Genomic DNA, 26,831 nt, shown 5'->3' on the forward strand with positions numbered 1-26,831 from the left:
ACGCACCTCAGCCCTCACTTTACATGGTCTGCCACTTTGTGGCTGAGTTTCTGTTGTTCCTAAATGCTTCCACTTTGCATACAGTTCCACCTACAGTTGACCGTGGAATATCTAGCAGGGGAAAAAAAATCACTAATTGATTTATTGCAAAGGTGGCATCCGATGACAGTACAATGCTTGAATTCACTGAGCTCTTCAAAATGACCCATTCTTTCACGCTCTTTTGTAAACCTGGCTGCATGGCTAAGTGCTTGATTTTATATACCTGTGAAAATGGGTCTGAATAAAACACCTGAATTCAATTATTAAGAGGTGTGTCCCAGTACTTTTGTATGTATGTATGTGTTGTACTGGGTGGTTACTGCAGATACTGGGGTAACTTTGAGAGGTTTTGGAGTGATGAAGCTGACAGAAAATTATATTTTTTCAGCAACATGGAGATGAATTTTGCACTTATATGTAGCAAGGCTAAACATTGCCTGTAGCTTAAGAAGTAGAGCTATGCGCTAGCAACACGAACGTCATGGGTTCGACTCCCAGGGAGCACAGTGTGTTCCCCTTCCCTCTATTGCAGTGTTTCTCAACCCGGTCCTGGGGGTTTTTGCTCCCTCCCAGCTCCCAACACACCTGAACTAGGAATTCTCTGTTATCAATTATCTGGGAGAGACCAAATACGTGGACTGTGTGGGGGGTCCCTGACGACTGGGTTGAGAAACACTGCTCTGTTGTAAGTCGCTTTGGGTAGAAGTAGTGACTAACTTTGTTGAACATTATTTCACATTCAGCAGTACAACCCAGTGCTTTATTTATTAATTTATTCATCAGTTCGCTACGGCGATGTTCTTACCGTTGAGCCATTTTGAGTTGTACTGCGCGGTGCGGAGTGGGGGCAGAGCCCCCAGGCTGCGATAGATGGCAGGATCGCGACCCGAGAAGTCCATGGCCGTGGCGGCGTAGAGCTCGCCGGAGGCGGTGAGCAGCGCGGTGGAGTTGTGCAGAGGGCTGTAGGGGCACCGCGCCATGCCGCTGATCTGATCGTGGATCAGCGTCAGGTTGCTAAGCTGGAAGTGTGGGGCAGAATGGAAAGACGGGAAACGTCAGGAGCCGCTGGCAGGGCATCTGGGAGTGCAGCCCTGCAGGCCGCTGGGCCGATATCAACACGCAGGACGTAGCAAAGGGAGGAACAAGCAGCCAAGCCTCCTTACTTATCTGGAATTATAACCACGTACCAACACGCTGTCAAAATAATAAGAAAGCACATTATTCTGAACAGCCAAGATATCATCTCTCAAAAGATATTGAAAAATTCATGAAGTTGACCTTTTCTGCACTTCCTATGAGCTACAATCCTGTGTTGCTACCACTAGAACACATTTCACAAACAACATCATCCTCAAAATAGCACTATAAGCATGAAATGTTCATATTTCTGACTTCAGCAGAGTGGGAGGTCAGCGGGGAGCTAATTGATTTTGCAGTACCGTGCGATTGGTGCAAATCGGAGTAAATGCATTCGTTCCGCAGGTAAAGAGCCGGTCCCCGTTAACAAGGAGAACACGGACGTAATTCTGACACTCCTCCTGTGGGGAGAGAAAAGAAAATGCAGATTTTAAGCTCGGGAAGGGGTACAACTTTGTAAACCTGCTGGATCTGTCACAAACTCCGTAATGCTGACAATGATAAAAGGCGATTAATTCCCAAAGGACGACAAACGAACAACCAAACGAACCACATGCTATGAGCTGGACGCAACATTAGAACTGAACTGATGTTTTCATTGTTCTACAAACCGTTAGTTCCACTCTTCCACGTCCCCTAACCCTTCCTATTACGTCCCCTACAACCTCCCAGTGTGTTCATAAACAAAAGATGGATGACTACGACTTTCAAAGCCACTACTTAAAACCAGATGAAAGGAGGCAAAATAATAAAAAAAAACAAACAACTTCAGTGCACCTGCAGTGTAACGCACGCCAAGGCTGACCTCAGTCCAAATCTGAAGTGTTGTTCAATCTGCTAAACGCGTGACACAGATTCCTTGGGCACACAGGCTTATAAAAAGCAAAGTTTCGTAAAAAATTACTCTCTGGTTTGTCTAAACTTCACAGAGAACAACAACTAAAAACAAGGCTACCCCCGATGTTTAAAATAACTTAAGATACTAGCAACAGGAGAAACTGGTTTCCTTTAAGCTGTTCTCTAAATTGTTATACCGGACAGATTGAATCTTGTCAAGATGCTTTAAAATGAGCTCTCTGCAAATATTTCACATGATCAGTGCTCACTCCCCTTTAAGATGCTTTAAAAAGGCCTCTCGTCTTTGGCTATTTTGCATGATTAATGCCCACTCAGTCTTTTTTTTTTTTTAATCCATTTGATGTTAATGACAACTGATTTCATTGCAAATTGTCAAATCGGTAATGAATAATTGTACTGGATAATTAATTACGCCTTGTTCCAGGTGGAACTGAAATATGTTTATTGACTAACCAGGCAGGTTTCTGAGCTGCCAGCGCTCCTTCATGTTCTGGTGCCCTTGAGCTACAAATCACTGGGCCCTGTCTGCTACCTGCCAGACTGCGCGCCGCCCATTTAAATGAAGGCGAGTGAGACGGCAGGGGCCCAGCTTGCACCGCCACAGTGGTGACGCATCTGTGCCAACTGTGGATCTCGCACATGCAGGGAAAAGCACGCCTCCGCCATACACGCTGACACGGGGGCCGGCGAGCGCTGACACGGGGGCAGTACCACAGCAGCGGGGCATGCCCTGCCGGGACCCGATTACGACACTCCAGTGAACACAAACAGTGGGGCGACGGGCACGGGTGACGGCGAGGCGCTGCTCAGCAGGTCCTCTTTGTTCTCGATCCCTGAACCGTGACTAAACTGGGACTGGAGAAATGCCTACAGAGACAAGCTCTGTCCCAGGCTCCTGTCGGCCCAGACACCAAGGTCCCCTCCATCGAAAACACCATCGCGCTCTTGCCAACACAAGCTACAGGGCCGTGGGCACTATCTGGATCCGCTCATCCATTTGCATCACGCTCTCAGTTCCTGTACGGGCCTTTTATGCATTTTCTGTACCCATGACAACCACCGCCGTCAGCTTCGCCGCATGCCCGCCAGTAGCCCCCCCCCCCCTCCATAATAAATGAGAAGGTACCTTGAAGTCACCCCATTATGAGGTATAAACCCCCAAACTGCGGGAATCCAGGGCAGTGGCTGGTTTTTGCAAGCTCACCTCAGATTTACCGCGACTGAAGCAGGCGGCCTTGGTGAAGTCATCGCAATGCCAGTCCACGGCCTGCCGGGGACGATGATAAAACAGGGAACAAAGTCAGAGAACAGTGACAGGAGGGAGGAGGGGAGGTGGGGGACTGAGGACGTCTCCAGCTCAAAATAAAGAATGGAAACAGAATCACACACACGTTATATTTTGTACGTAAGCATTAAAAGCAGGTTTTAGCTGAGAATCTGTTCATTGATGGAAATTAACATGGATCATTTAAATGACTGGTAAATTATTCATTTTTATTACTCATCTTTAAAACTCTGCTTCTGCTTGAAATCTGCTTAATTTTCTTCGTAAAACAATGTGTGCCTTTCAAGCAGAATTTTAAAAGCCTGGATTTGAAGTTCAGATTGCCAAGGAGGAAAATACCCCCTAACAGAATTTTCCCCTGGGATCAATAAAGTTAATCGTAATCTTAAAATTAAGATTTTCTGCTGTCACACAGCTTCAAGCGATGTACTGCTCCACCCTTTGGGAGTTATAGTGCCATTAACGATAAAACTCACGCTCTTTCAGAATCACAGCCGCAAGAAATGAAATCAAATCATTCTATCAAAATCCAGTTTCATCTGAAAATAAATTCTACCCAAACTGGTAATTGATTCAGACAAATATCTAACTGGAAGTGATGCTGAACGAAAAGTAAGCAAAGAGAAGATTATTTGTATTGATGATTTTCTTAGGTGAAAACGCATTTGACAGAAAAATGCAAATGAATTCCTGCCAGATGCGAAAAGAAACAAAACCATCGCAGTTATTCAGGCAGCGTTTCACGCGGAGCCATGAACGAAGGGATCGAACCATTGAGACGTAGATTGGGGGGGGGCGTCTTGGACTTCCCTATGTAGGAATATACCAAAAGTGACAGTAACACGGCTCTCAAAATCAAGAGAGTCTTGCTCCAAGAGAGTGGAGATCCACCGGAAATACGTCATCTCCACAAGAAACACGTGATCTTTAAGGACGTAAAGTGGATCTCCGGTGAGGGTTAGGGTTAGGGTTTATTCACTGTAACACAGAGTTGATATCACATGTTTCCTGTGGAGGTGACGTATTTCTGGTGGAGCTCCACTCTACAGGCGTCTGCAGCTGGACCCTTCTCCTCAAAATGTTTCCATGGGGGTGAGTCTTTTCTGAGAAGAGTAATTTCAATATTTGTTCCTTTAATAAAAATATATTCCTATACCCCTGATTAATCCCACTGCTGCTAATTTAAAAAAGATACACCCTTCCATGTTCTGCTCATAATGGCCCGGCTCCTGGGGTCCCAATAAATACAACCTATAATAAATCATAATAACAATAAATTTCGGGATGCTTTCATCGTCCAGCAACTCTTTCACTGGTTTATGTTTCAAAGCAATTTTGAAATAGAAGCAGGGTCAAAAACAACTGTCAGAATTAACTAAACCGAAATTATTTATGGAAATAATTCCCCTTGAATTTTTAGATTTTTTTTTTTTTATGCCAGCGTTTTCCATTATTGTGAACCTTCCCTCTGCCGCCGCGAACTGCCTCGGGACCGCGCGCTGTCATTCCTCTAGCGCAACCTTACGGGAAGACGGCACAAAGTTAAACATGCCGCTGGCACGAGAGCGAATGGTGGCGCGCGTGCCGTATGTTGGCGTTCACGCGGGAGGCTCGCGATCCCGCGGCGGGGGCACGGTGGATGTGGGACAGTCCAGAAGCTCCGGGAGAGCAAAACCAAGCCGGGATCCAGCTTTTGAGCGCTTGCCAGCTGAAATTCCAGGCGACATTTAGCTATTTTAAGGGCACCCATGCTCGAAAAAACAAAGCATTTCGCCGCGCACGGACGGTTTCCGCGCGAGACCGTGAATGTATCTTTTGTTAAACATTTCGCACGAATCCCATTGTTGGAAACGCATGAATGTCCAGAGCAGGCATTCGAAACTTATGGGTCCTGTTTTCTATGAATCATTCTGCTTTGCCAAATTCTCAACATTACCCCTTAAAGGGGCGTATTATTTCCGCACAGTAAACTTTTACTGCGACCACAATAAAAGCAGTCGCACTGTAATAGAATTCATTCCCAAGACAACTTCTCCCTTCTTTTCCTCAACAGCAAAGATTAAATGTGTTGTAAAGCAGTGCCTGCATTCACTTGTGGCTGTGTGTGAATCACAGTTATCAGTTGACCACACATCAAAGGGGGTCTTATCTAATGGATTTTTCCCTTGCATGCTTAAAAGAAATCTAGTTAAAAGAAAAACACTGATCCTTATCTTGAAAATTAATTTGAACTGTATAATCTTCAGCCTGCCAGACATTCTGCAATTCCACAGCCTCCTGATGGACCTTGTCATCAGAAAAGCATTCTTGCTTGATGAGGTGTTACACAGCACCTTTATAGTCGGACTCGGGCTCAGTACGCATCTAGTGTGATCACTCATCGTACCTGGGTACAGAACACAGACATACAATGTTACATCAATTTTGCGACAGACACGCATGTGCACTCGTACACGGCACATGAACCAATGGATCGGGTCGGCTAGGGTTCTTCAAATCTGGCCCTCATTTCCAAATCCAGGCCGTATTTTCAGTTGTCCCAGATAGTTATTAAACCAACTACTGATTCTGATTGGCCAGAGGCTTCACACTTGGCTCTCGGGTGAAGGAAGGCTGTAAAATCAGCATTTAACAGCAGTCTGTAACCTGCGCTTAATCGGCAGCCCTCGTTAAGGACCAAAGCACGAAGGCGAACTGGGTCACGCCCCTGTAAGCATCAAGACAACACCGCTGATAGCCCGGTTACTGTCAAACAGGCAACAGATGGTCTTGTGCACCCCATGAGCCGGGTCTTCCGCGTGCAGCCCACGAGCCTCAAGAACGCCAGTGCTGTCGAGTGACAGAACACTGCAGCTCGGTCTGCAAGTGACACTGCCAGGACACAGCAGGGGCCAGTTTTTTCTCTAAACGAAGGGATCTGTTTGAGGAGTTTTACCGAACATCAGTCTGCAAAACATCATTAACAATACCACCAAGACCCTTTCATGCTGTCAGTAGTACCACAATAATAGCAGTAATGCTATTCATAATAATAATATCAATAATATTTGAAACAACAGCATGGTAGAAAAGCAGTGTATAGTATAAGGGAATGAAAAATGTTAATTCATTTGGTTCTAGTCAATATAAAGTGGTGTTAGGTAATGGGAATGTGATTTAACTGCAAATTAATGAGCCTATAATTAACATTTAAATGAAAATTCTGCCCAATTAGAAGTTCGGTGCTTCTGCTCCCTGCTGCCAGTTTTTCTTGGCTTTTAACATCAGGAATGTTAGAATCCCGCCACGAGCCCCCCCAGTGCAGACAGTCCGTCATGTCTCTGCCAGCAATCCATCTCCTGGCTGAAGTCTTTCAAGGAGCTCATTCACTATTGTAACCTGATCTGTGGAAGTTACTTGTCCGACAACAGTATCCATCCATCCATCCATCCATCCAACAGTCTACCCTGCAGGGGGCAGGATGTAGGAGACTGGAATACACCCTGGCCCCAGGACGCTAGTTCCACCAATTGCACCTGGAACTGAAAATCTACTCGCATGTCTCATGGATGCAATCCAAGTTCTCCTGCCTGCATGGTTTGTCAGCAGGCCTCTGGATGATAGTAAAGGATGAATACAAGACAAGACGGGGAGGCTGCTGTGTGGCTCCATGGGTTATGCTGCAATTATGATTAGAAGGTTGCTGGTTCAAATCCTGGAGTTGGGAGTGTGTTTTCAGTGCTGAGCTCCTGAGCAAGGTCCTTAACTGTAACTGCCCCAACGTCGGGGCACTGGCTGACATTCCTTTCTTAAAAATGCAGGCTTAATAACAGAATCAAAAGAAACTGCTAAATACACTGTAAGGTGGAGGTTCCAGACATCAGTCCCCACAGTCAAAGGCTTCTAGCAGTCCAGTGCACACGAAGACAGCACAGCCTGAGAGTGACACCTCCACCCAGTGGGGCAGCCTGGCAAAAAGGTGTTATCACAGGTAAAGGTTCTCTACACCCTGCCCCAGGTGCTGAACACACCCGACCATGGCATCCAGTGCCCTGCACCAGTGAAATTCCCCACGCAGTGCCCTGCACCAGTGTAATTCCCCATCCAGTGCCCTGCTTTAGTTTTTATATATTGCAGGGTCTGCATAAGAAGTTAAAGGGGAATGTTTTGGGAGTTTTGCAAAAGCCACAGACAAGACACAAAATGTTTAGTGACCCATAAATGCATAAAATATATGTACTAAGAATGGGAAGCTCTCTCTCTCTCACACACACACACAGACACATACACTCTGTCACACACACACACAAATGCACAGCACAGACACATACACTCTGTCACACACACACGAATGCACAGCACAGACACATACACTCTGTCACACACACACACACCACACACAAATGCACAGCATGGGCACACACACGCTCTCACACACAGAACAGGCTCACACACAGGGATGTGTGTTTAGATCGAAAACTGGTTAACAGACAGGAAGCGGCGAGTAGTTATTAGAGGCACAATATTGCAAGTGGGCCTGCGATCATAGTGGGGTACCACAGGGTTCAATTTTAGGACCATTATTGTTCCTAATATACATTAATGAAATTGACACCAATACATACACTTTAATATTAATTTAAATAATAGAACTCGTGGACATAGGTGGAAATTAGCGGGAGAACATTTTAAACTGAATTTGAGGAAGCACTTCTTTACACAGCGTGTAGTTAGAGTATGGAATAGTCTTCCTGCTCGTGTAGCGCAAGGCAAAACCCTGGGTTCCTTTAAATCACAGCTAGATAAGATTTTAACAACTCTGAGCGATGAGTTAAGTTCTCCCTAAACGAGCTTGATGTGCCGAATGGCCTCCTCTCATTTGTAAATTTCTTATATTCTAATAGCACAGGCTCACATGCTGACACACACAGGCACACACACACACACACACACACACACAAGTACACTGTGCCGATTGGCCTCCTCTCGTTTGTAAATCTCTTGTGTTCTACACTCCCAAAGCAATTTTAAGTCAGAAGTTCACCTCAACATCACATCGCTGGAATATGAGGGACCTCTGAAGAAGTTCCCTCAAACAGCGGGGGAGAGAACCCAGCACACAGACACAGACAAAGCTGGGGGAGGTGTGGGGTCTGAGCAGGTGACACCGTGAAGCAGTAGCTATGGCTGGGGCGATTTTCAACAGCAAATTGGCGAAGCAAGTGTTATGAGCGATTTGGAAAACTGCTAGCAAAAGTTTGGGGGGGGGGGTAGAGAGAGAGAGATGCCAACATTTCACGGGTTGAGTGGGAAACAGCAGCTCCCTCCCCTGATCTTCAACTGAAACCGACAAGCACGTCTCCTACATGAACGCTTGCGGAGAGTCACACCAGGCTAAAAACAGACCCGCACACAGAGCTGTTAGAACACAGCTAAAAATGAGAGAACCAAGGACAATTACAGTATAGGGTTATCTACCGGATCTACTATGGAACTAAAACAGTTGTGGACCTCTTAGGTTTTTCTAATTCCTTATTGTTATAAAATGCTTTCAATATGGTTAGAGTAACAAACTAAGATACTTTGCTAGCTAGAGAGGAATTAGATCATGGTAAGACTCCATCTGTTAAATTTAATACAGACCATTTCCATTTTGACTATACTTCAGAAGTACGTATCGATTCCCGCATGTCCTCCAGACCAATCATGGAGCTCCCCTGACCTGCAGAAGGCTACCTTCTCCCCTCCAGCACGTTTCAGCCGAAAGCTGAAATGAATTTTAATGCAACGGCAGTATATGCTACCAGCAGGTACCACCTGAGCGTATCCAGCACTGAGCTGGAGTATCACTCCATGTTATGGATGAAATGAGCTTCATAATACAAGTCCCCTGTGACTCTGCATAAATTCTGATTAATAAATTGCAGAAGTGACAGTTGGCTTGTTGTTTCTTCTCCCGTTGTGAGCGTGAACATACTGGAACCAATCAAAAGTCTGGACACGCCAAGCCGCCTGCAAAGGAGAGCAATGGTGTCACGGGCAAAGATTCGAACCTGGTCCCCAGAGGGGGTGAGTTAACAGTGCTAGCCACTGCCTCTGACATATTATTCATCAATATGTAATGAAATGTGTATCATCTTGTGCGCTCGCAGCAGAGTAACATTTTCTGCTTTTTTTCCCGTTTATGTTTTCTGGCCAAAGTGCAATAAAAGGTTGCAGAACATCAAAACATTGTTCTTTTAATCCACTTCTAGTTTTCCTACATGGGACTGTAAGCATCCTTAACACACAAACGCTACAAGACATTTTATTTGAAAGCGCAAACTCCAAATTAAATACTGTATTATAAAACATTTTTTCCTGATCTCTAGGAGCAAAGTTAATTTTATTAGGTCACACTACACCAGCAGAGTACATGAATTATTAATGCAATATTCATCACACAGCTAAAGATTTTATATTCAGTGAAAATAAACCCCTGAGCAAGAACAATTTTAAAGTTATTGAAAAGACAGACAATGTGTTTCATTTGCAGCCACAAAAATCTGTGTTTAGATCGTTATTTAATCCTCCGTTAGGCCGCACTCTCTATCAGCAAGCAAAACTTTCGGAAGAGAGTTGTGATTGTTTAGGTAGAGTAAGAAAACAAGGAGGAATTAGAGAAGAAAGAGGAAAGACTGACGTTACCCAGGAATGCGTATGTGATAATTCAAGTCGCATCGTAAGGCCAGCGCTCCGGCCGAGTCTCACATACAAAGGAAAGATCAAACAGACGTTCTCATTCAATATGGGACGTATAAGGAAAACAAGCTCTTGGGGGAAACAGTACCATCATTTTCTTCAGTCCATTTGCATGATTTATGGTAATTTTACTTCAAACTCGACATTTGGCAGCTACACGGTGCCCCGATGACACGCTTCGGCTGACTAAGAGAATTTCCACAGGACCCACTTTTAACGAGCACCAGCCATGATTAAATTAATCAGATAAGCCACCACAAATGAGAGAAGCACCTTCCAAATGCTGTTTTGCGATGCGCCGAGCTTTTTGATATTACAGGCATTTTTGATGCTAAAAATAATATTGCTCACCTTCTACGCCCCCTTCCCTTTGATGTTTTACAGGCTTTTCAAAGCTGACAGTAATTTGGCTGAGTCCCCCCCCCCCCCCATTTGCCAGAAACACCGGTGTCACTGTACCCAGCTACTAAACTTGTCTGTCATGTTAAGGCATTTCTTCCAATTTATGTCGTCTTTCGTTTTTTCATTTGCCTGCAGTTGTGCCCCCCCCCCCCCCCCCCCCCCCCAAATCAGAAGCCAGGCTTCACCAAGAACATCTACTTCATGCATGAAACCAGGAGTGACAACAACGGAAAGTTGTGCCCATACCTGGATCAGCGACAGGTCCACCACACTCAGCCTGAAGAGACGATTTCTGGAAGGAACGAAAACAGACCGTCAGTGTTCTAGAAGCTGTGCAGCAAAGCAGAGTGAGAATCCACAGTGAGGAGCGACACTGACTGGACTAAACACCCGGCTTCCTATCTGCGAAAAACACATACAAACCCTGAATTTACATTCATGACAACAGGAATTTAAGTTCCCGGAAGCTACCTGACAGGCATGTGGCATTATGGGATATTTCTTCATATCAAAGAGGAGCCCTATGCTAAATGGGAGGGTGGGATTGTCAGCCATTCACACTGGAAAGGGCACAGATTACTGGCATCTGATGAGACGCCGCACTGACGTGATGCGTAAGGCTGCGCCAGAACTGAGGCTGTCCGAGGCACTCGAAAGACCTTCCCCGAAAAACTGAGGACTGACATCAAACATCAAGGTCAAAGGGCATGTGCCCCCCCACATGGAGATCCCTGCCTCCAAACTGTCACTAGCCGAGCCCTCGTCAACCCATCCGCTGGGAGCCCCCCGGTCCATGTGACAGGCGATGGACTGCTCAGCTGGAACTGTCCTCTCAGGAACCCCCATGCTGTGCCAGGGGCCTCCTCGTTAAAGCTGAAGGTGTGGGTCATACAACCACCGAGTCTCATCTGACCCCAACACACATTAAGACGGGATCAGGAAGGACATTTCCCTGTGCCAAACACAGGCACCGCAGATGCTCCCCTCCTATTTACTGTCTAACAAGCGGCCAGACAGAGCAGACCCCCCCCCCCTCCCCTTTAGCTTCCCAGCTATATCAGGTCATATCCCACCAGCCACTTCCTGATCCCAGACGGCTCACAAAAACCGCACACTAGTTCCACCAAAAAAAGAGAAATAAAATGATAATTACAGAATCAATACTGATGACACTGCTTAACACTCAAAAGCAGTTGCACCGGGACCTGAAACAAAGCTTGTCAAAGTGAAGATAAACTAAATGCCAGAGAAGCTCAAAAAGCTTAATCGTGCCGTTAAAACCACAGGCCACAAAATTCACAAGCAGACAATCCCAAAAAATAGCAAAAAAAAAAAAAAAAAAAAAAGGAATTCATGGAAAGACTTGAATGGGGTGTGTTTCCAGACACAGATAGTAACAGGCAGGTAGTAACCAATTAGGCAATTATCTAATATGCAGGTGAGCTGGAATGCGTGTTTGATGGCACCCCTGACTCCCTCTGGTGGCCAGGTTGAGGCATGACAGCCATACTCTATTAATACATGAGGGCCCAAAACCATCGAGTTGTTTCTGGTAAAATAGAATAAATTCCCTTTCAGTTGAGTATTTTTTCCAACGTAAAGATATCGAAATATAATAAATAGCAAATTTGCACATTATTGTCTAGGAAAAAAAATACTGCATGATTGAATTTAAATTATTCTAAGAAAAAACCCATTTCTGCTTGTCCGTGGTTGCAGTAATGGGAACGAGCCTCCACTGACTGCCATCTATGAGTATATATAGAGGCTTTCAGCATCACCGCAGTAATTCTTCACGTCTCCTTTCTGTACAGCAGTAAATGCAGTGCTTACTTGGAAATGCGCACACGGAAAATGTGATTATTACTTGGCCAATGAAAATAAGCAGAGAGGAAGCTTCAAGATTGGGCAATTCAATCTCGTGGTCTCTTTTCTTGTATAATTTTATTACCTCATTTGAAATTAAAAAAAAAAACTTTATATATTAAAAAAATCTTTGAAATGTTAAATAATGGGATCCAGAAGAAAATTGCAAATATTTGGCATTAAGTGTGAATATTGTAAGGAGAAAGTCCATTACCGAGCTCCTACAATCAGTTCATTTTGGCTGGGATCAAAGGTCAGCTGCGAGTAATCCACCGTGTCTTCTTCACTGAACCTGTGGATCCATGGCGCGATTTCTGGAACGCAGAGAAGAAGGAAGGAAAGAGCGGGATTGGTCAGAAGCTGAAGGCTGAGACATACCTCGCACGGGTACCAGCAAATGTTTATGCTCAGCGCTGACGTGTTTGATGTCGCTGCGCGCCTCTGCACTCCAAATTTGTGTCTGCGCAGCTGTGTCTGCGCAGCTGCGGCTGCACAGCTCTGGACAGACTGATCGATTTGCTATCGTGTCCACTTTAAACAGCAGCATGGAAGCTTTTCATGGGCGTTGGGGTAGTCTGCAAACCTTATAGACTATTTACAAGGGGATACAACTGTTACATACATGTAAATGCGTGGGCATGTGTGTGCAGACTGCCCAAAGTTGGCAACCCTGTGTGTAATAATAATAATGACAATAACAATAATAATAATAATATTAAACGGTGCATGTGCAAAGTATGCGGCTTGAGCAGAGAATTATGAACATTTCCATGTCTGCATAAACAGAGCGGATATGCGAGCTTTATGCTTGTGTGGAGAAGAATGAACCAGAACTGAGACATCGTCGCCCTGAATCCAGCCAGGAATGTCTGTGATGGAGCAGGGTGATTGAGCAGGGTGATGGGGCAGGATTGGAGCAGGGTGATGGAGCAGGATTGGGGCAGGGTGATGGAGCAGGATTGGGGCAGGGTGACGGAGCGAGTTTGGAGCAGAGTGACAAAGTGGGATTGGAGCAGAGTGACGGAGCGAGTTAGGAGCAGAGTGATGGAGCGGGATTGGAGCAGGGTGACGGAGCGAGTTTGGAGCAGAGTGATGGAGCGGGATTGGAGCAAGGTGACGGAACGAGTTTGGAGCAGAGTGATGGAGCGGGATTGGAGCAGGGTGACGGAGCGAGTTTGGAGCAGAGTGATGGAGCGAGTTTGGAGCAGAGTGATGGAGCGGGATTGGAGCAGAGTGACGCAGCGAGTTTGGAGCAGGGTGACGGAGTGGGATTGGAGCAGGGTGACGGAGCGAGTTTGGAGCAGAGTGATGGAGCGAGTTTGGAGCAGAGTGATGGAGTGGGATTGGAGCAGGGTGACTGTGCGGGGTTGGAGCAGGGTGACGGAGCGAGTTTGGAGCAGAGTGATGGAGCGGGATTGGAGCAGAGTGATGGAGCGAGTTTGGAGCAGAGTGACGGAGCGAGTTTGGAGCAGAGTGATGGAGCGGGATTGGAGCAGAGTGATGGAGTGGGATTGGAGCAGGGTGACTGTGCGGGGTTGGAGCAGGGTGACGGAGCGAGTTTGGAGCAGAGTGATGGAGCGGGATTGGAGCAGAGTGACGGAGCGAGTTTGGAGCAGAGTGACGGAGCGAGTTTGGAGCAGAGTGACGGAGTAGGATTGGAGCAGGGTGACGGAGCGAGTTTGGAGCAGGGTGACGGAGTGGGATTGGAGCAGGGTGACGGAGCGAGTTTGGAGCAGGGTGAGTAACTGCCATCCCACATGCAGCGTCGTGATATGTCCGAGCCATCAACACCATGTCCCGCCCGCCTGCTTCAAGGGGGCGGACGCGGAATTTGTCTTTGGCTCAGACAGCAACCTTGACACTGTGTCACCTCAGCACGGCACCCGATGTCCCCTAGGAACGCCGTCAAAGACTTTTGGCGGGGTGCTGAAAGGAGACCCCCAACTGCTCCCCTCTTCATTTATAAACTAATAAAGGGCACAGTGACCTTATAGCCGCTTGTTCTCAGCCTCCCTGCTGCATCCTCACTTTGTGTCTTTAAAAGAGATGCCATTTGTTTTTGCGGACATTTACCGCATGTCCCGCCTCCCCCAAACAAACAGCAGAACTTATAGTCTGAGCCCATATCTTGTTCCTATTCTTTGAATGGAACCAGCAAGCTCCAAGAAACTGCAAATACCTTAACACCGAAATTTCCTACTAATTCAAGAACATACTAATACAAGCCCATTTACGCAAGTGAAGCACAGAACAATCACTATTTACTTTCAGTTGTTGACTCGGGACTTTAGCCAGAACAAAGCATGAACCACACACTCCATAGGACATATATGAGCTAAAAGCCGTGCTGAGCTGTTCTATTCTTACCAAAGTAACTGCAGACGGAGATGGCAGAAGCTCCGTTTCGGCACACAGAACTCCAGCTGCATTGCTGCTGACATACGGCCTCACTGCTCTCCTCTCATCCTCATTAGCTGAGCATTTTAGCTCCATTGAATATCTCTCCCATTAATTGTAAGTTTCGGTTGTAGCAGGGTTCCCACTGGTACCATTTTTCCATGTCAAACGCGACGCCAAAATCTTTGCCTCCCCAGTAAAAAAAATAAAATTCATCCAATCCAATTCATCCATCATCAGATCCAAGGCCTTGGTGACTCGTCCTAAAAGCCTGATTCCCCCCCCCCCCATTTCCCCACGCACCCATTACAGAATTGAGCTGGTTAACAGCACTAACAGGCTGTATTACGCTGTGATTTAGCAGACACTCGTATGAAGCCCTAAAAATAAGCTTGCTATGGTTTTTCCAAGGAAAATATAAGCAGACAAGGTAAGTAAACGGCTGATATTTAGTGGGGGGGCGATGCATCTCTCCTCACTCTCTTATACCCCCATTCACACACACACACGCACACACACACACGCACACATGTAGGGTATACCTATCCTTATGGGGCCCGCTCATTCACTTCTATGGGGAAAATGCTAACGCTAACTATGGCAACCTTAACCCCCACCCTGCTCTAACCATAACCATAAGTAACCAAGCAAAATACAAGAGTTTTTGCATTTTTAGTTTGTTCATTGCAGTTACAAAGTTTTATTAAATTGAGTTTTCCCTTATGGGGCACAGGAAACTAAAATGGGTATTTATCATGATGTGGGGACATTGTGTCCCCATAAGGTAAGGTATACCCGCTCAAACGTTCACACATACACGCACACACACACAGAAACCTGCTTCTTTATCGCTACTTAATCATCAGGCTTCTATGGTGATGGAAGCAAAGCCCCCCTCCTCTGGTGACCTAGTTAACATTAGGGGTCAGTTTCTGATGTGGCTCCAGTGTGAATGCGAGAAGTTTGGCTGTGCACAGTGCAGTTAGATTGAGTCATATACACAGTTCGGCTGTGCAGTGCAGTTAGGCTGAGTCACATACACAGTTCAGCTGTGCAGTGCAGTTAGGCTGAGTCACATACACAGTTTGGCTGTGCGCAGTGCAGTTAGATGGAGTCATATACACAGTTCGGCTGTGCAGTGCAGTTAGGCTGAGTCACATACACAGTTCAGCTGTGCAGTGCAGTTAGGCTGAGTCACATACACAGTTCGGCAGTATGTGGTGCAGTTACTGTAGATTGAATCACATACACAGTTCAGCTGTGCAGTGCAGTTAGGCTGTTATGTTGCTGGGTGAAGTACTGGAGATGGCCACACTGTTGAGGGCTTAATTTAGCAACTGTAAAAAAAAACATAGTTGTAACTGTCACTGAAAAACAAATAGCCTACATTAATTCATATAAAAGTGTTTGTTTACCTCCATAGACAGAGGGAACATGCCATCACTAAGCAATAATAAAAACACATTGCACCTATGCCAAACCTCTTGATCGCCAGGAAACACTGCATGGTTTCTGTGAATAAGGGTTTGATCCCAGTCCAGGCAGCCCTGCTGCATGTATTGGGCAGTACTGATGGAAAAAGACCAAGAGAACAAGCATGAGGTACCCTGGAGGCATTCTGCACTGCATGTGAAAACGGAAGGACTGGGATTCAAGAGTTTGACCTTTAGCCAAAGTATCCGCTAATTCATGCGTTGAAAGAACAATGTAACAATTATCCCTGGTGTAGCAAATGCCAGTGTTCAGAATCCAGTGGCAGTTACGTCTCAGTTTGTCAAAGTTACGGATATGATGATTCTGTACCTTCATGAGCCAAGCTAATCTTTCGGGGAAGTTCCTCAGTATAGAGAACAACAAAGGATTTGGAGAAGAGGAAGGAGGAGGCGGGGCACCGTCTTTGCACAAATGTGGGGTTCGGAGCGTTTCAAAGTACAACACGGCACGATGACTCTGATCGGTCCCTGGTCTGTAATTGAGCCCGAAGCTGAATTAGGAGCTGGTGACTCTGCAGCTTTACCTGCTAATTTGGGTTAATGGCTGGGTTTGGACTGTGAAGAAAGAGCCGGGAGACAGGATCATTAACGCTGTCGGCTCAGGGATGCCTGACGGCAGCTTTCACGCGGCAGAACCTACAGCTGTACAAAGCCCTGTGAAAGCAGGAGATTTACTCTGCCCGCCACGCAAAGGCAGACGCCCTGCAGTCACATGTCGGTGTGAAGGGGTAAAACCGAGCTGGCCTCTTCTCTCTCCGCCCGCTTCAGCTTTTACTGACCGCGCCGTTTCTCAGGCACCGTCTAAGACGGCTCACCAACAGACAAGGGAAGCCGGTCATTGGTCAGCATCAAGTGATGTGAAGAAGTGCGGCCCATATCTTATTACCTGGTGTGTGATCCACCCACTTTCTGAAGTCGCTTGTCCTGTTCAGGGTCACAGGGGGGTCGAGAGACTATCACAGAGGTTACAGGCACAAGGCAGGGAACAACCCAGGATGGGGCACCAGCCCATCGCAGGGCACACTCACACACCATTCACTCACACACACATACCTATGGGCAATGTGGTAACTCCAATTAACCTCAGCATGTTTTTATATAATAAAAACTAAATAAGAAACTCACGACAACACGGGGAGAACATTCAACCTCTACCACATGGACCCAGGGTGGAGAGTTGAACCCTGGTCCCAGAGGTGGGAGATGACTGTTAACCACTGCACCACCCTGCCCCATAAAATGTTTAGAATATAAATGTATAATTATCTAACTGAGTCCATTTTGATTATTTCCATACATTCTTTAAGAAAAATGTTTTGAATGTAAAAACATCGCCTGGGAAACTGGTAATACCGTTTGAGCTGGAAAAATACCAGTCAGGACAATACGAGACATTTTGTCATGGTATCTATCTTTAGAACATGTGATAAATATACGAGTATGACAACGTATAATGTGCTCAAAATGTTCATGGTATAACAACATCTCCAGCTAAACAACAGCTCAGAAACTCCAGCTAACAAACTATTTTTAAGGCCTTTATGTGTTTCGAGGTTTGACAAAAGCCAGCAATGCAGTTGATCCTAGCTGTTTGAAACCATAGCAACAAGTTTCATGTGGTTTTTCGGGAATATATTTCTGTAGCGTTACAAGCGAACGTACACAAGTGCCGCTTTGTGCTGTATTGGTAGCACAGGATACAGATGCTACGTATTTCCATGGACGTTCAAAGCATAGCTTCAGGTGGACGGTACGGTTCATCTCATCCAGTCAGCCTCCAGTTACATGGCAACCTTGCGGGAGTTCGATGCTCGATCGATGCGCTATATTTCTGCCCGTCGACTTTCTGTGACCTCGTATCCTGTGGTGAATCTCGAGGCCACATGCTGCTCTGCTCTGTCCGCGTCTCCCTTCCCCCATCCCCCTGACTCACCCGAGTACGAGAAGACGGGATGCTCCGTGCTGTGGCAGCCGGCCCCCGAGGTTCGGGCCCCAGCCCCCTCCTGGGGCACGCCCCCCGACAGCAGGGCGAAGAGTCCCTGCAGGGAGAGGAGACGCTGGGCCAGGCCGCCTTCCTGGGCAGGAGCCATGGTTAACTGGGCTCTGCTCGCTGCTCCTAGCGCCCCACCGCCAGGCCCTGGACATCCGCAGAGGGGACCTGAGGAGTGCAGTGAGAGGGAGAGCAGCGTCAAGCTCGTCCGCGTGGACCTCAGCCGCGGAGGGGACCTGAGGAGCGCAGTGACAGGGAGAGCAGCGTCAAGCTCGTCCGCGTGGACCCCAGCCGCGGAGGGGACCTGAGGAGCGCAGTGAGAGGGAGAGCAGCGTCAAGCTCGTCCGCGTGGACCCCAGCCGCGGAGGGGACCTGAGGAGCGCAGTGAGAGGGAGAGCAGCGTCAAGCTCGTCCGCGTGGACCCCAGCCGCGGAGGGGACCTGAGGAGCGCAGTGAGAGGGAGAGCAGCGTCAAGCTCATCCGCGTGGACCCCAGCCGCGGAGGGGACCTGAGGAGCGCAGTGACAGGCAGAGCGGCGTCAAGCTCGTCCATGCGGACCCCAGCCGCCTGCAGCCCCCAGAGCGCTTGCTGGCCTGCATGTATCTCCATCAGTGTTAGATTCTCTTATCTCTATCTAAACAAGCTGCGTTGGCAAAGAAATAGTGAAATAAAACAACAAACAAAGGTTCACATTTAATTTGAATCTCAGCAGTCTGCCAGAACACAATTTGAAAGCCACTCGTAAACCACGCGAATGTTTTTTAGGGTTTTCAGTAGTATTATACTAAAAAAAAAAAACAACCTTAGAGCTCAGGCCAGGGAGATCCGTCATCAGCTGAGGTGAGATGTTTGATGGGCGGCATAGAGGAGATGGTTCTCCTTTACAGCTGAGTGACTCCTGATGGGGCGCGTCAGCCAGTCAACACGCGGATGCCCCCGCCCCCAGGCATAATCCCGGCATAGGGGTCGGGCCCAGGCCAGCGAAGCCCAAACAAGCCCACGCAGCGGCGCCACAGTCCAGCACAGCTGTCCGGCCTGGCGCGGGCGTTCCCCCAGCTGCGGCTTTCAGTGCATGCCCTCCCCCCCCCGAAAGGAATCTACAAGGCCAGGCTCCCCTGGGCCGGGCGGTGAGGGACAAACCCTAAACGCTCTCATAAGGGTCTAACTGCTTCATGTGCATCCTCTCATTTCAAAGCCCAGAGTAATAAATACCAGAACTTTCCATTTTCTTGTGTGTCTTCTTGTCAGCTGGCTCAACAGCCCACAGGAATCCAACCATACTGCAGCAGGTCCAGCTGGCTCCGCCCCCAATATGATGATACTCAAGCCCATTGGGCAATATAAGGATGAAAAAAATCTGGGCTTCACGTGTGACCTTTTGGCACCTGAACAGCATGATATAACCACAGACAGAAAGCAGACTTCGTTGCATAGCTGTAGCAAACCATCCAACCATTTTCTGTACCTGCTTGTCCTTTTCAGGATGGCAGGGGGTCCCACAATGCAATCGAGGCAACATTGCTAACTACCACACCATAGTGCCACCTGTAGCTAAACCAGGGTTGCTAAACAAAAAAACTGCTTATCCCGGGAAGTACTAACATCTAACACCAAAGAAGCAAACACTGCTGAAGTGCCCTGGTTTACATGGGGTCCCCCCCCCACCCTGCCTAGGGGTCCCCCATCCTGCACTGGGGTCCCTGCCCTGCACTGGGGTCCCCCTCTACCCTTCCTAGGGGTACCCCACCCTGCATAGGACCCCCCCCCATCCTGCACTGGGGCCCCTGCCCTGCGCTGGGGTCCCCCCCCACCCTGCATTGGGGTCTCCCCCCCCCACCGTGGATAGCCCCCCCCCCCCCCTCCCCAACCTTGCACTGAGGTCCCTCCCCACCCTGCACTGGGGTCCCCCACCCTGCATAAGACCCAGGTTTGACCTGTAACTTTAGTGCTCTGTAATGCCGTGATTCTGGCATCTGTCAGCAAGAGCAGGAGCCAAACAGCGTCGAGTGAGTGGCATGTATAATATATGTGTATAATATATGTGTATAATATATGTGTATAATATATATGTATAATACACGTAAGCACAGGATGAAGCAGGACCAAAAGGACGACTGCCGAGACACACCAGCGGAGAAATGCTGATTAACAGCAGGGTGTCTGCGCTCCTGGCAGACAGGCGCTGGACAGACAGCTGAATTTGCATGTAACAGGACAAAATAATATATCAGGACCCAAAATAAACCAGGTCGCTGTTTTTCGGGAAAAATGACGTCAGAACACAGAGGTCTGAGACAGGGTGATGAGACAGGGGGCGTATCATACCGGGGCTATGAGGAACCGACCCAACGCTGTACAGTGATGTAAACTAAGAACGTAAAACCCCCCAATGAAACTGCTTCGTAAAAAAGAGGAAACGTCAGCATCCGAGGAGCCATGTTCCAGTTTATCCAATAGGAGCCTGGGGCGTAATCGAAAGCCATACAGCCACACAATCTTACCGTGGGGAACCCGGAAGCCCAGCCCTGACATTCACACAAATACAGGCTGGGTGTCATTAGCAGAGCTGTACCAAACAAAACTCAAACAGGCGTACGCATTGTTTACTTCGGAAAACCCTCCTCTGCGGCCCCGGAGCTTGCATCACCATCTTCAGTCAAATAAAGCCTCCAGAAAAACACTTATTGATGCAAGCTGGCGAGGGAAGGTGTAACCGGCGGAATAGAGAACCTTCCAGAAGTCCAGTGTCACTCAGGAGGCCAGACAGCCGTGCGATATGGCGGAAGGGTTCTCAGCAGACACAAAGCCTAAAAAGAACTGCCTGGGATCTGGGCGTTTTTCGCAGATATTAGTCTGCGTCTCCCCTTTGGGCGGCGTTAAAATTACCTCAGAAACTGCAAGAGCATTTCTCCATTTCTACATGTTTAATGAGATACAGAAACCAGAGACTATACATTATTCTGCTCATTTTGTCCCCAAATCTCAAAGTGTAACGGCATGTATTATATACCCACATTTGTTCATTCGGTCCTTTTTTTCTGCTGCGTCTTAAATTTCACAAAAAGCAGAAGGTTAGCTCAACTCCCCCGAAGGACCACAAGTATCCGTCAGTCCATTTCCCACTGGGTGGCACAGACAATATCGACTGCATCTCTAATTATTTGCCTGCAAGATATCATTAGAAAATAGAATTTTTACTGTTAAGTACAAATTAGAGTCCAAACCAAAGTCAATGGCTTTCCAAACACACTATACCTAATCTTCATATTTTATGGGGTGTTATTTCTAAGAGGCTGCAGTGCTTGTCTGGCAAATAAAGTTAAATACAGATGGAACGCATTTGTATACCTTTCCTGAAACTGCTGCCATTGTCTTTAACAGACTATCCGGTTACTGCTCCATTGATCATTCCTATCGAATGTTCACTGGTACTGTGATTAGAAAACTGACCTAGCATTTCAGAACTGTTTGGAACAGTGCTTAATAATAATGACAGCAATAAAATCCATAACTATACCCTAAAATTCCATACTGGTAGTGAAGTATATCTCTGAAACTGATGGTAAGATCGAAAATCTCAGCCCCGCATCTCTGCCTGCGGCTCCAGCTGCTAAGGGGTTAAAGGCGGTCGGTGTAAACACACCGGTCAACCACAGCCTCTGTGAAATTTATATGTGGAGCAGCGGAACCAGTAATTTCACCCAGTTCCACCCCTATTCTCCAGAGGCCGTGAGTCCTGGTTTTATTTTTAACCTCAGCTCTCTCTGACCGACCGAGGGAAAGAGACAAGTGGGCAGCAGCTGAGATGAGGAAGCCTGTGAGGTCGCGGAGGCGTTTGCCCCAGTAGCAGGGAGATTCCAGCCCCCAGACTCAGCCCTAAGTGACCCTGCAACCCAGGGGAGCCCAGGCCCCATCCACAGGCCCGGAACTGCGAGGTGCTAAGCTAAAAAGTAGAAGATCCAACCTACAATTAAGATCTCGTGAATCTATGGTCAATGTGTTCCACAGCCTGTCTGATTTGTACCTAATTTCGCCATGACGGCACCATGTTCCCTAGCTGATCGCTTATACGTCTGCGGGTTTCCCCATTCTGCAAAACCCTGAAGTTCTGCGTACTGTCTTTTTAAATTTGGTCTTTCATTTAGCGTACAAGGACCCTAGATAGCCAGCTGTGAAGGGAACGCTGTGGCAGCTGCCAGCTTGCGGCGCTGGGACCTTCAGCAGCGGTTACACCCGGAGGTCAGTGTGAGTTGGTCTCTGGCAGCCTTGCAGGACGGCCGGGCGTTCTCCTCTCCGCTGGCCGCCCTCAGCAAGGGGTGCTGAAGCTCTCAGGCTGCCGCGGAACAACAGATTCATGGTTCTTTCAAAGACAATTTTTAGGATTCATGTCAGGACTTTAGAGGGCGCAAATTCATGCATGTGGCTGCCCTTTGCTGCCAAGCTTGCTGTCACCTGCATAGGTGTCTGTGCCTCATGGAGAGCAAGATGAGGTAGAAGAGAAGAGAATTTCCCTACAGGATCAATAAAGCATCGTTATTATAATTTAAGTTCTCCAGCCTTCATCTTCCACCTAGAAATCTCATCTCTAGCACTTGCGTCTTTGGAAAATGTGCACGAATCCTTTAGTCATCTCAGAAAATTGGACTGATGGGCTTAAGCACCTTCGCAGGGAACCGTGCGCTGGGCTTAATGTCATAGAGTTAAAGTGTGATTCGTGTGAGGGCCCAGGTTCCCAGGGTGCTCTGGCCGTCCAGCAAGGATGGGGGAGCACACTGTCCTGGCCGGGCCTGCATCTGCGCAAACCACTGAAAAGCGACAAAGTTAAAACAGAGGATTATTGCAAAGGACTTCCTTCCCTGGTGGAAGGTGTAGCCCAGCCCAGAGAAGACGTACCCAAAAGGGCAGAGTGAGACCCTCACGGTCACATCTGTCCCCGTCCCTGGACCTGCTCGGTCGCCAGGTCCCAGTCCTGCAATCACGTGTGGGTCATTCTGGGGAGCTGTCAGCAGAAATATTATAGTGTTGGCCTTTCAATCCAAACAAACGCAGTGGAGAGGCTGAGTCCGTGGTCATTTTTGTATAATATTCATATAAACCTATTTATTTCATTGTTCCAAAAAAAACCCATAAATAATACTGCTATGTAAATTAAACTGATCTGTCAAAGAAATAAAATAATTTCAAAACAAGCAGAGCGATCTAACTTGAACTTTTGTGGTACAAAAACAATTGCGCTTAACCACATTCTCTTTTTCCAACATTTAAAATCTCCCGCCTCACTTTCAGCCGTGACGTTAATCACATGTAAGCTTTAAGAATGGCGTAAACAAGTTCATTATTTGGTAAACTGATCTCAGATATTACTACTTACATCCACGGTTACTTTCTTCTTTACATTTGTCCTTTGTGGAAAGAACAGCCACAGCAATCATTCACCACCAAGAGCTCAACAAGTACAGTAGTGCATTGTGCTACCAACACTAGGGAATGCAGACAAAAAATGGTTTTGGATGAAAGTGTCAAATGAATGAGTATATGTGATGCAATCTTGTTAAGCGATGATGAGGATTTTACGTCACATCATTCCACACCCTTACAAACTGCATCACATCATACCTGTACTATCACTGCTGCACGACATGAACCAAGCAGCCCAAAACATTATAAAACTATGGCTGAATTGAAGGATTTGCAGAAGAACACAAGCACCCGGATTTAGCTGTCGTGCACCAGGACTGAAGTGGGGGGGTGGGGGGGGGTGGGATCATTGGGTTTGGGAGAAATTCCTTACTGCATGACCCAGACCGGATCACACTGGGACGCACAGCGCCTCTCCCAGGTGGAACCACGGACTTCCACCCACTCTCTGCTCCTCAAACATCCCAAGAACCCGATGCGAATGAAAAGCGACAGCCGAACAACATGCTTGGAAGTTACACGTCAACACTGAACATCAACGGTGCTACACAAGTGTCACAGTCTGCTAGCGTTACTTAAATGAACGTTTGGTCGTTGCATTAGGCAAATATATGTAGATCAGAAGAGACTCCGAAACAGAATTCCTCATTCAAAACACACGCTACAACAAGTCAGGAAACAGTCTGGTATCTCAGTCTGTTACTAAAAATGCACTTTGGATAAAGCTATACGTATTTCCCTGGCACCTCTGGAAGCAATTAATCTTACATGGGAAAATTTATAAGAAGGTGATGATTTACAAGATATCACTGCAGGACTGAACAGGTTTGAACTGGATGCTTGTTTGCAAGAACCAGTGGGGCCCCTCGGCCAGCTGCAACGCCCCAAGAAAACTGAAAAGATAGCAAAACAGCCTGGAAGACTTTTCATTTCGTTTTCACTCATTTGATATTAAAATGGCAGAATATATCAATGCTGGATTCTGTGAATCTCCCAAAAGCACATGAGCACCCAGACCAAGGTCAGAGAGAGATTGGCCATGTTTAGCTGCCAGCAATCAAACTCATGGCACTCATTATTAATAATAATAATAATAATAATAATAATAATAATTCTGATGATGATGATCACACATCTGACAAAGAGCAGATGGAATTTTTAACATGTTTGTTAGGACCTGCAAAAATGTCATAAATTTATAATATATTCCAAATAAATTATACTCTTCTGTGGCATCTAACTAAAAGGATTCTCCTCCCACTGCCAGCTGCTCGTCTTCATTGTCATTTTTAAAATGATCATATTTTTGTGCAAAATGTGGCAAAACTGCTGATCTGGATGAGGCTCACTGTCATAATAGACAACCAGACTCGAGGGTCATGTGACACCCACTGCTGTGAAACCCAGTCTTTATTACAGACCAATAAATAGCTGAGAAATACTTTAAAAATACTAGAGGGAGGGGCTGTCCTGAGGACGGTGGGGGCTGTTTTTTGTCAGGCAGCAGGGCGAGAGTGCGGAGCCTCGGACCACGAGAGACCGAAAACAGGAGGCAATTGGCATGAGACTGCAGGTCACATCCCATCCTCAGGCATAGAAGATCCATGTTATCAGGAGCTGAAACCCCCCCGGATCTGACCCCAGGGAACCGCAGCAGTGAATGAAATACTAACTCCAGAGTCATGCAGCATTTTGTCATCCTGCAGCACTCAGGCTGCGTTTCCCTCTCGCTATCGATCCCCTCGCTTCGCGAGTCTCTTACCCCGTCTGTGTCAATAATCGATTCGTGTGCAATTACACTGATCCGAACGTAAAGAAATTTAGAGGTAAGATCTTACAGAAGCGAAAACAAAGTGGAAAAACTCCTCCCGACAGAGAGAGATCTCATTACGCCGGCGTGGCCAGATTAATCAGCTTGAAGCCTAATCTTGCAGAACGCCAATGCTCATTTCGAACAAGAGCCTTCAGTTTCGCTTAATCAGATCAGGTAGGAGCTCTGTGATTAAACCACGGGGAAGTTCTAAGTTATTCTGGGTCATTCCGGACCCCCGTCCTGCAGGCCCGCACAGCCCACAGAGAAGTGTCTCCTGCGGCCAATCAGGTGCTTCCTTCATTGTGCTACTTGTTTGCATTTGTCAAAGCATCATGCCTATTTAAAGGACAACTAACCTTTACTTAACAGCATTGTGACGTGCCAGTACAACAGGAAAGCAACATAAGAGGTTTCATTCAAAACCAGCCTCCATATTCCCATCAGACTGCCAAAAGGAGCAAAGTTAAAGTTGGATGGTCTGTACAATGACTGATCTGGAATTTAATGCACGTGAAAAACAAAGTACTGGGCTTGGCTGGCATGGACAGAGCTGATTAGAAGATCATTAGTCATTCTCTGAAGTCAAACAGACCCATCACGTAGCTATAGGAAAATTATAGAGCAGCGTAAATACGGACCCATTTTAAGAATGAAAACTAAATCTGAAATGTAACACAATGATTCACCATGTCAGGTCTTCGTAAGCTGATCTTAAACACAGATGTGCAAATATATCATTTTACTGTGAATCTGGACTCAGCTGAAAGGCTATAAAAACACGGGATGAATTACACACGGTTTAAAGGTTCCTAGGAAACCATTTGTGTCATTTGTGTAGCCTGTAATAATACTACAAAGACTCCAGCCAGCACCGACACTCGTATGGGAATGACTTAGCAGGGCCAGCAGGAGTAAAATTAATAAATGTTTATTTTATATATATAACTGCAGTCTAAATTAGACTTTTACGCCATGCTGAAGCCATTTTCAAACAACGAGAGCGAGTTCTTCCACTTCTGTTGGTATGAAAGTCATACAATTGTCAGCCTTGGGTTCATCTGATAATTATAATAATAATAATAATAATAAGTGCAGTTAAGGTCCTCCACAGAAGGAACCTTAAGATGTACTGTTATTAAAAATCAAAGGGCTCTCTGTAATTCATACCTCAGGCAGCGGCAGACCAGCGGATCCAAAGTGCAGCCGTACTCCAACACACACACACACTCACAGGTTTGTAATTATATCTTTGTGGGGACTCTCCATTCATTTCTATGGGGAAAACTCTAATCACAACATAACGACCTTAACCCCTACCCAGCCCTAACCTTAACCCCTACCCAGCCCTGACCTTAACCCCTACCCAGCCCTAACCTTAACCTAAATAACCAAACAAAATATGAGACTTCT

At 46.8% G+C, this 26,831-nt stretch overlaps 1 protein-coding gene across 4 annotated transcripts in view; it reads right to left on the minus strand.

Moving 5' to 3' along the window:
• LOC125740685 (semaphorin-5A-like) overlaps positions 1–26,831 on the minus strand; it is a 77,956-nt gene that overhangs the window by 41,446 nt on the left and 9,679 nt on the right. For 3 of the 4 annotated variants that reach the window (XM_049012168.1, XM_049012166.1, XM_049012165.1), the window contains exons 2-7: positions 18,134–18,358; positions 12,525–12,624; positions 10,691–10,736; positions 3,242–3,304; positions 1,482–1,580; positions 848–1,061 (exon numbers count right to left, since the gene is read on the minus strand). In XM_049012168.1, coding sequence (XP_048868125.1) covers positions 848–1,061; positions 1,482–1,580; positions 3,242–3,304; positions 10,691–10,736; positions 12,525–12,624; positions 18,134–18,290 — 679 coding nt within the window. In that variant the 5' untranslated portion in view covers positions 18,291–18,358. Of the gene's footprint in view, positions 1–847; positions 1,062–1,481; positions 1,581–3,241; positions 3,305–10,690; positions 10,737–12,524; positions 12,625–18,133; positions 18,359–18,992; positions 19,012–26,831 lie in introns of those variants that run through there. The other variant, XM_049012169.1, reaches the window with a different exon arrangement.

The sequence above is a fragment of the Brienomyrus brachyistius genome, chromosome 4 (assembly GCF_023856365.1).
Source record: "Brienomyrus brachyistius isolate T26 chromosome 4, BBRACH_0.4, whole genome shotgun sequence".
NCBI classification, from domain to species: domain Eukaryota; kingdom Metazoa; phylum Chordata; class Actinopteri; order Osteoglossiformes; family Mormyridae; genus Brienomyrus; species Brienomyrus brachyistius.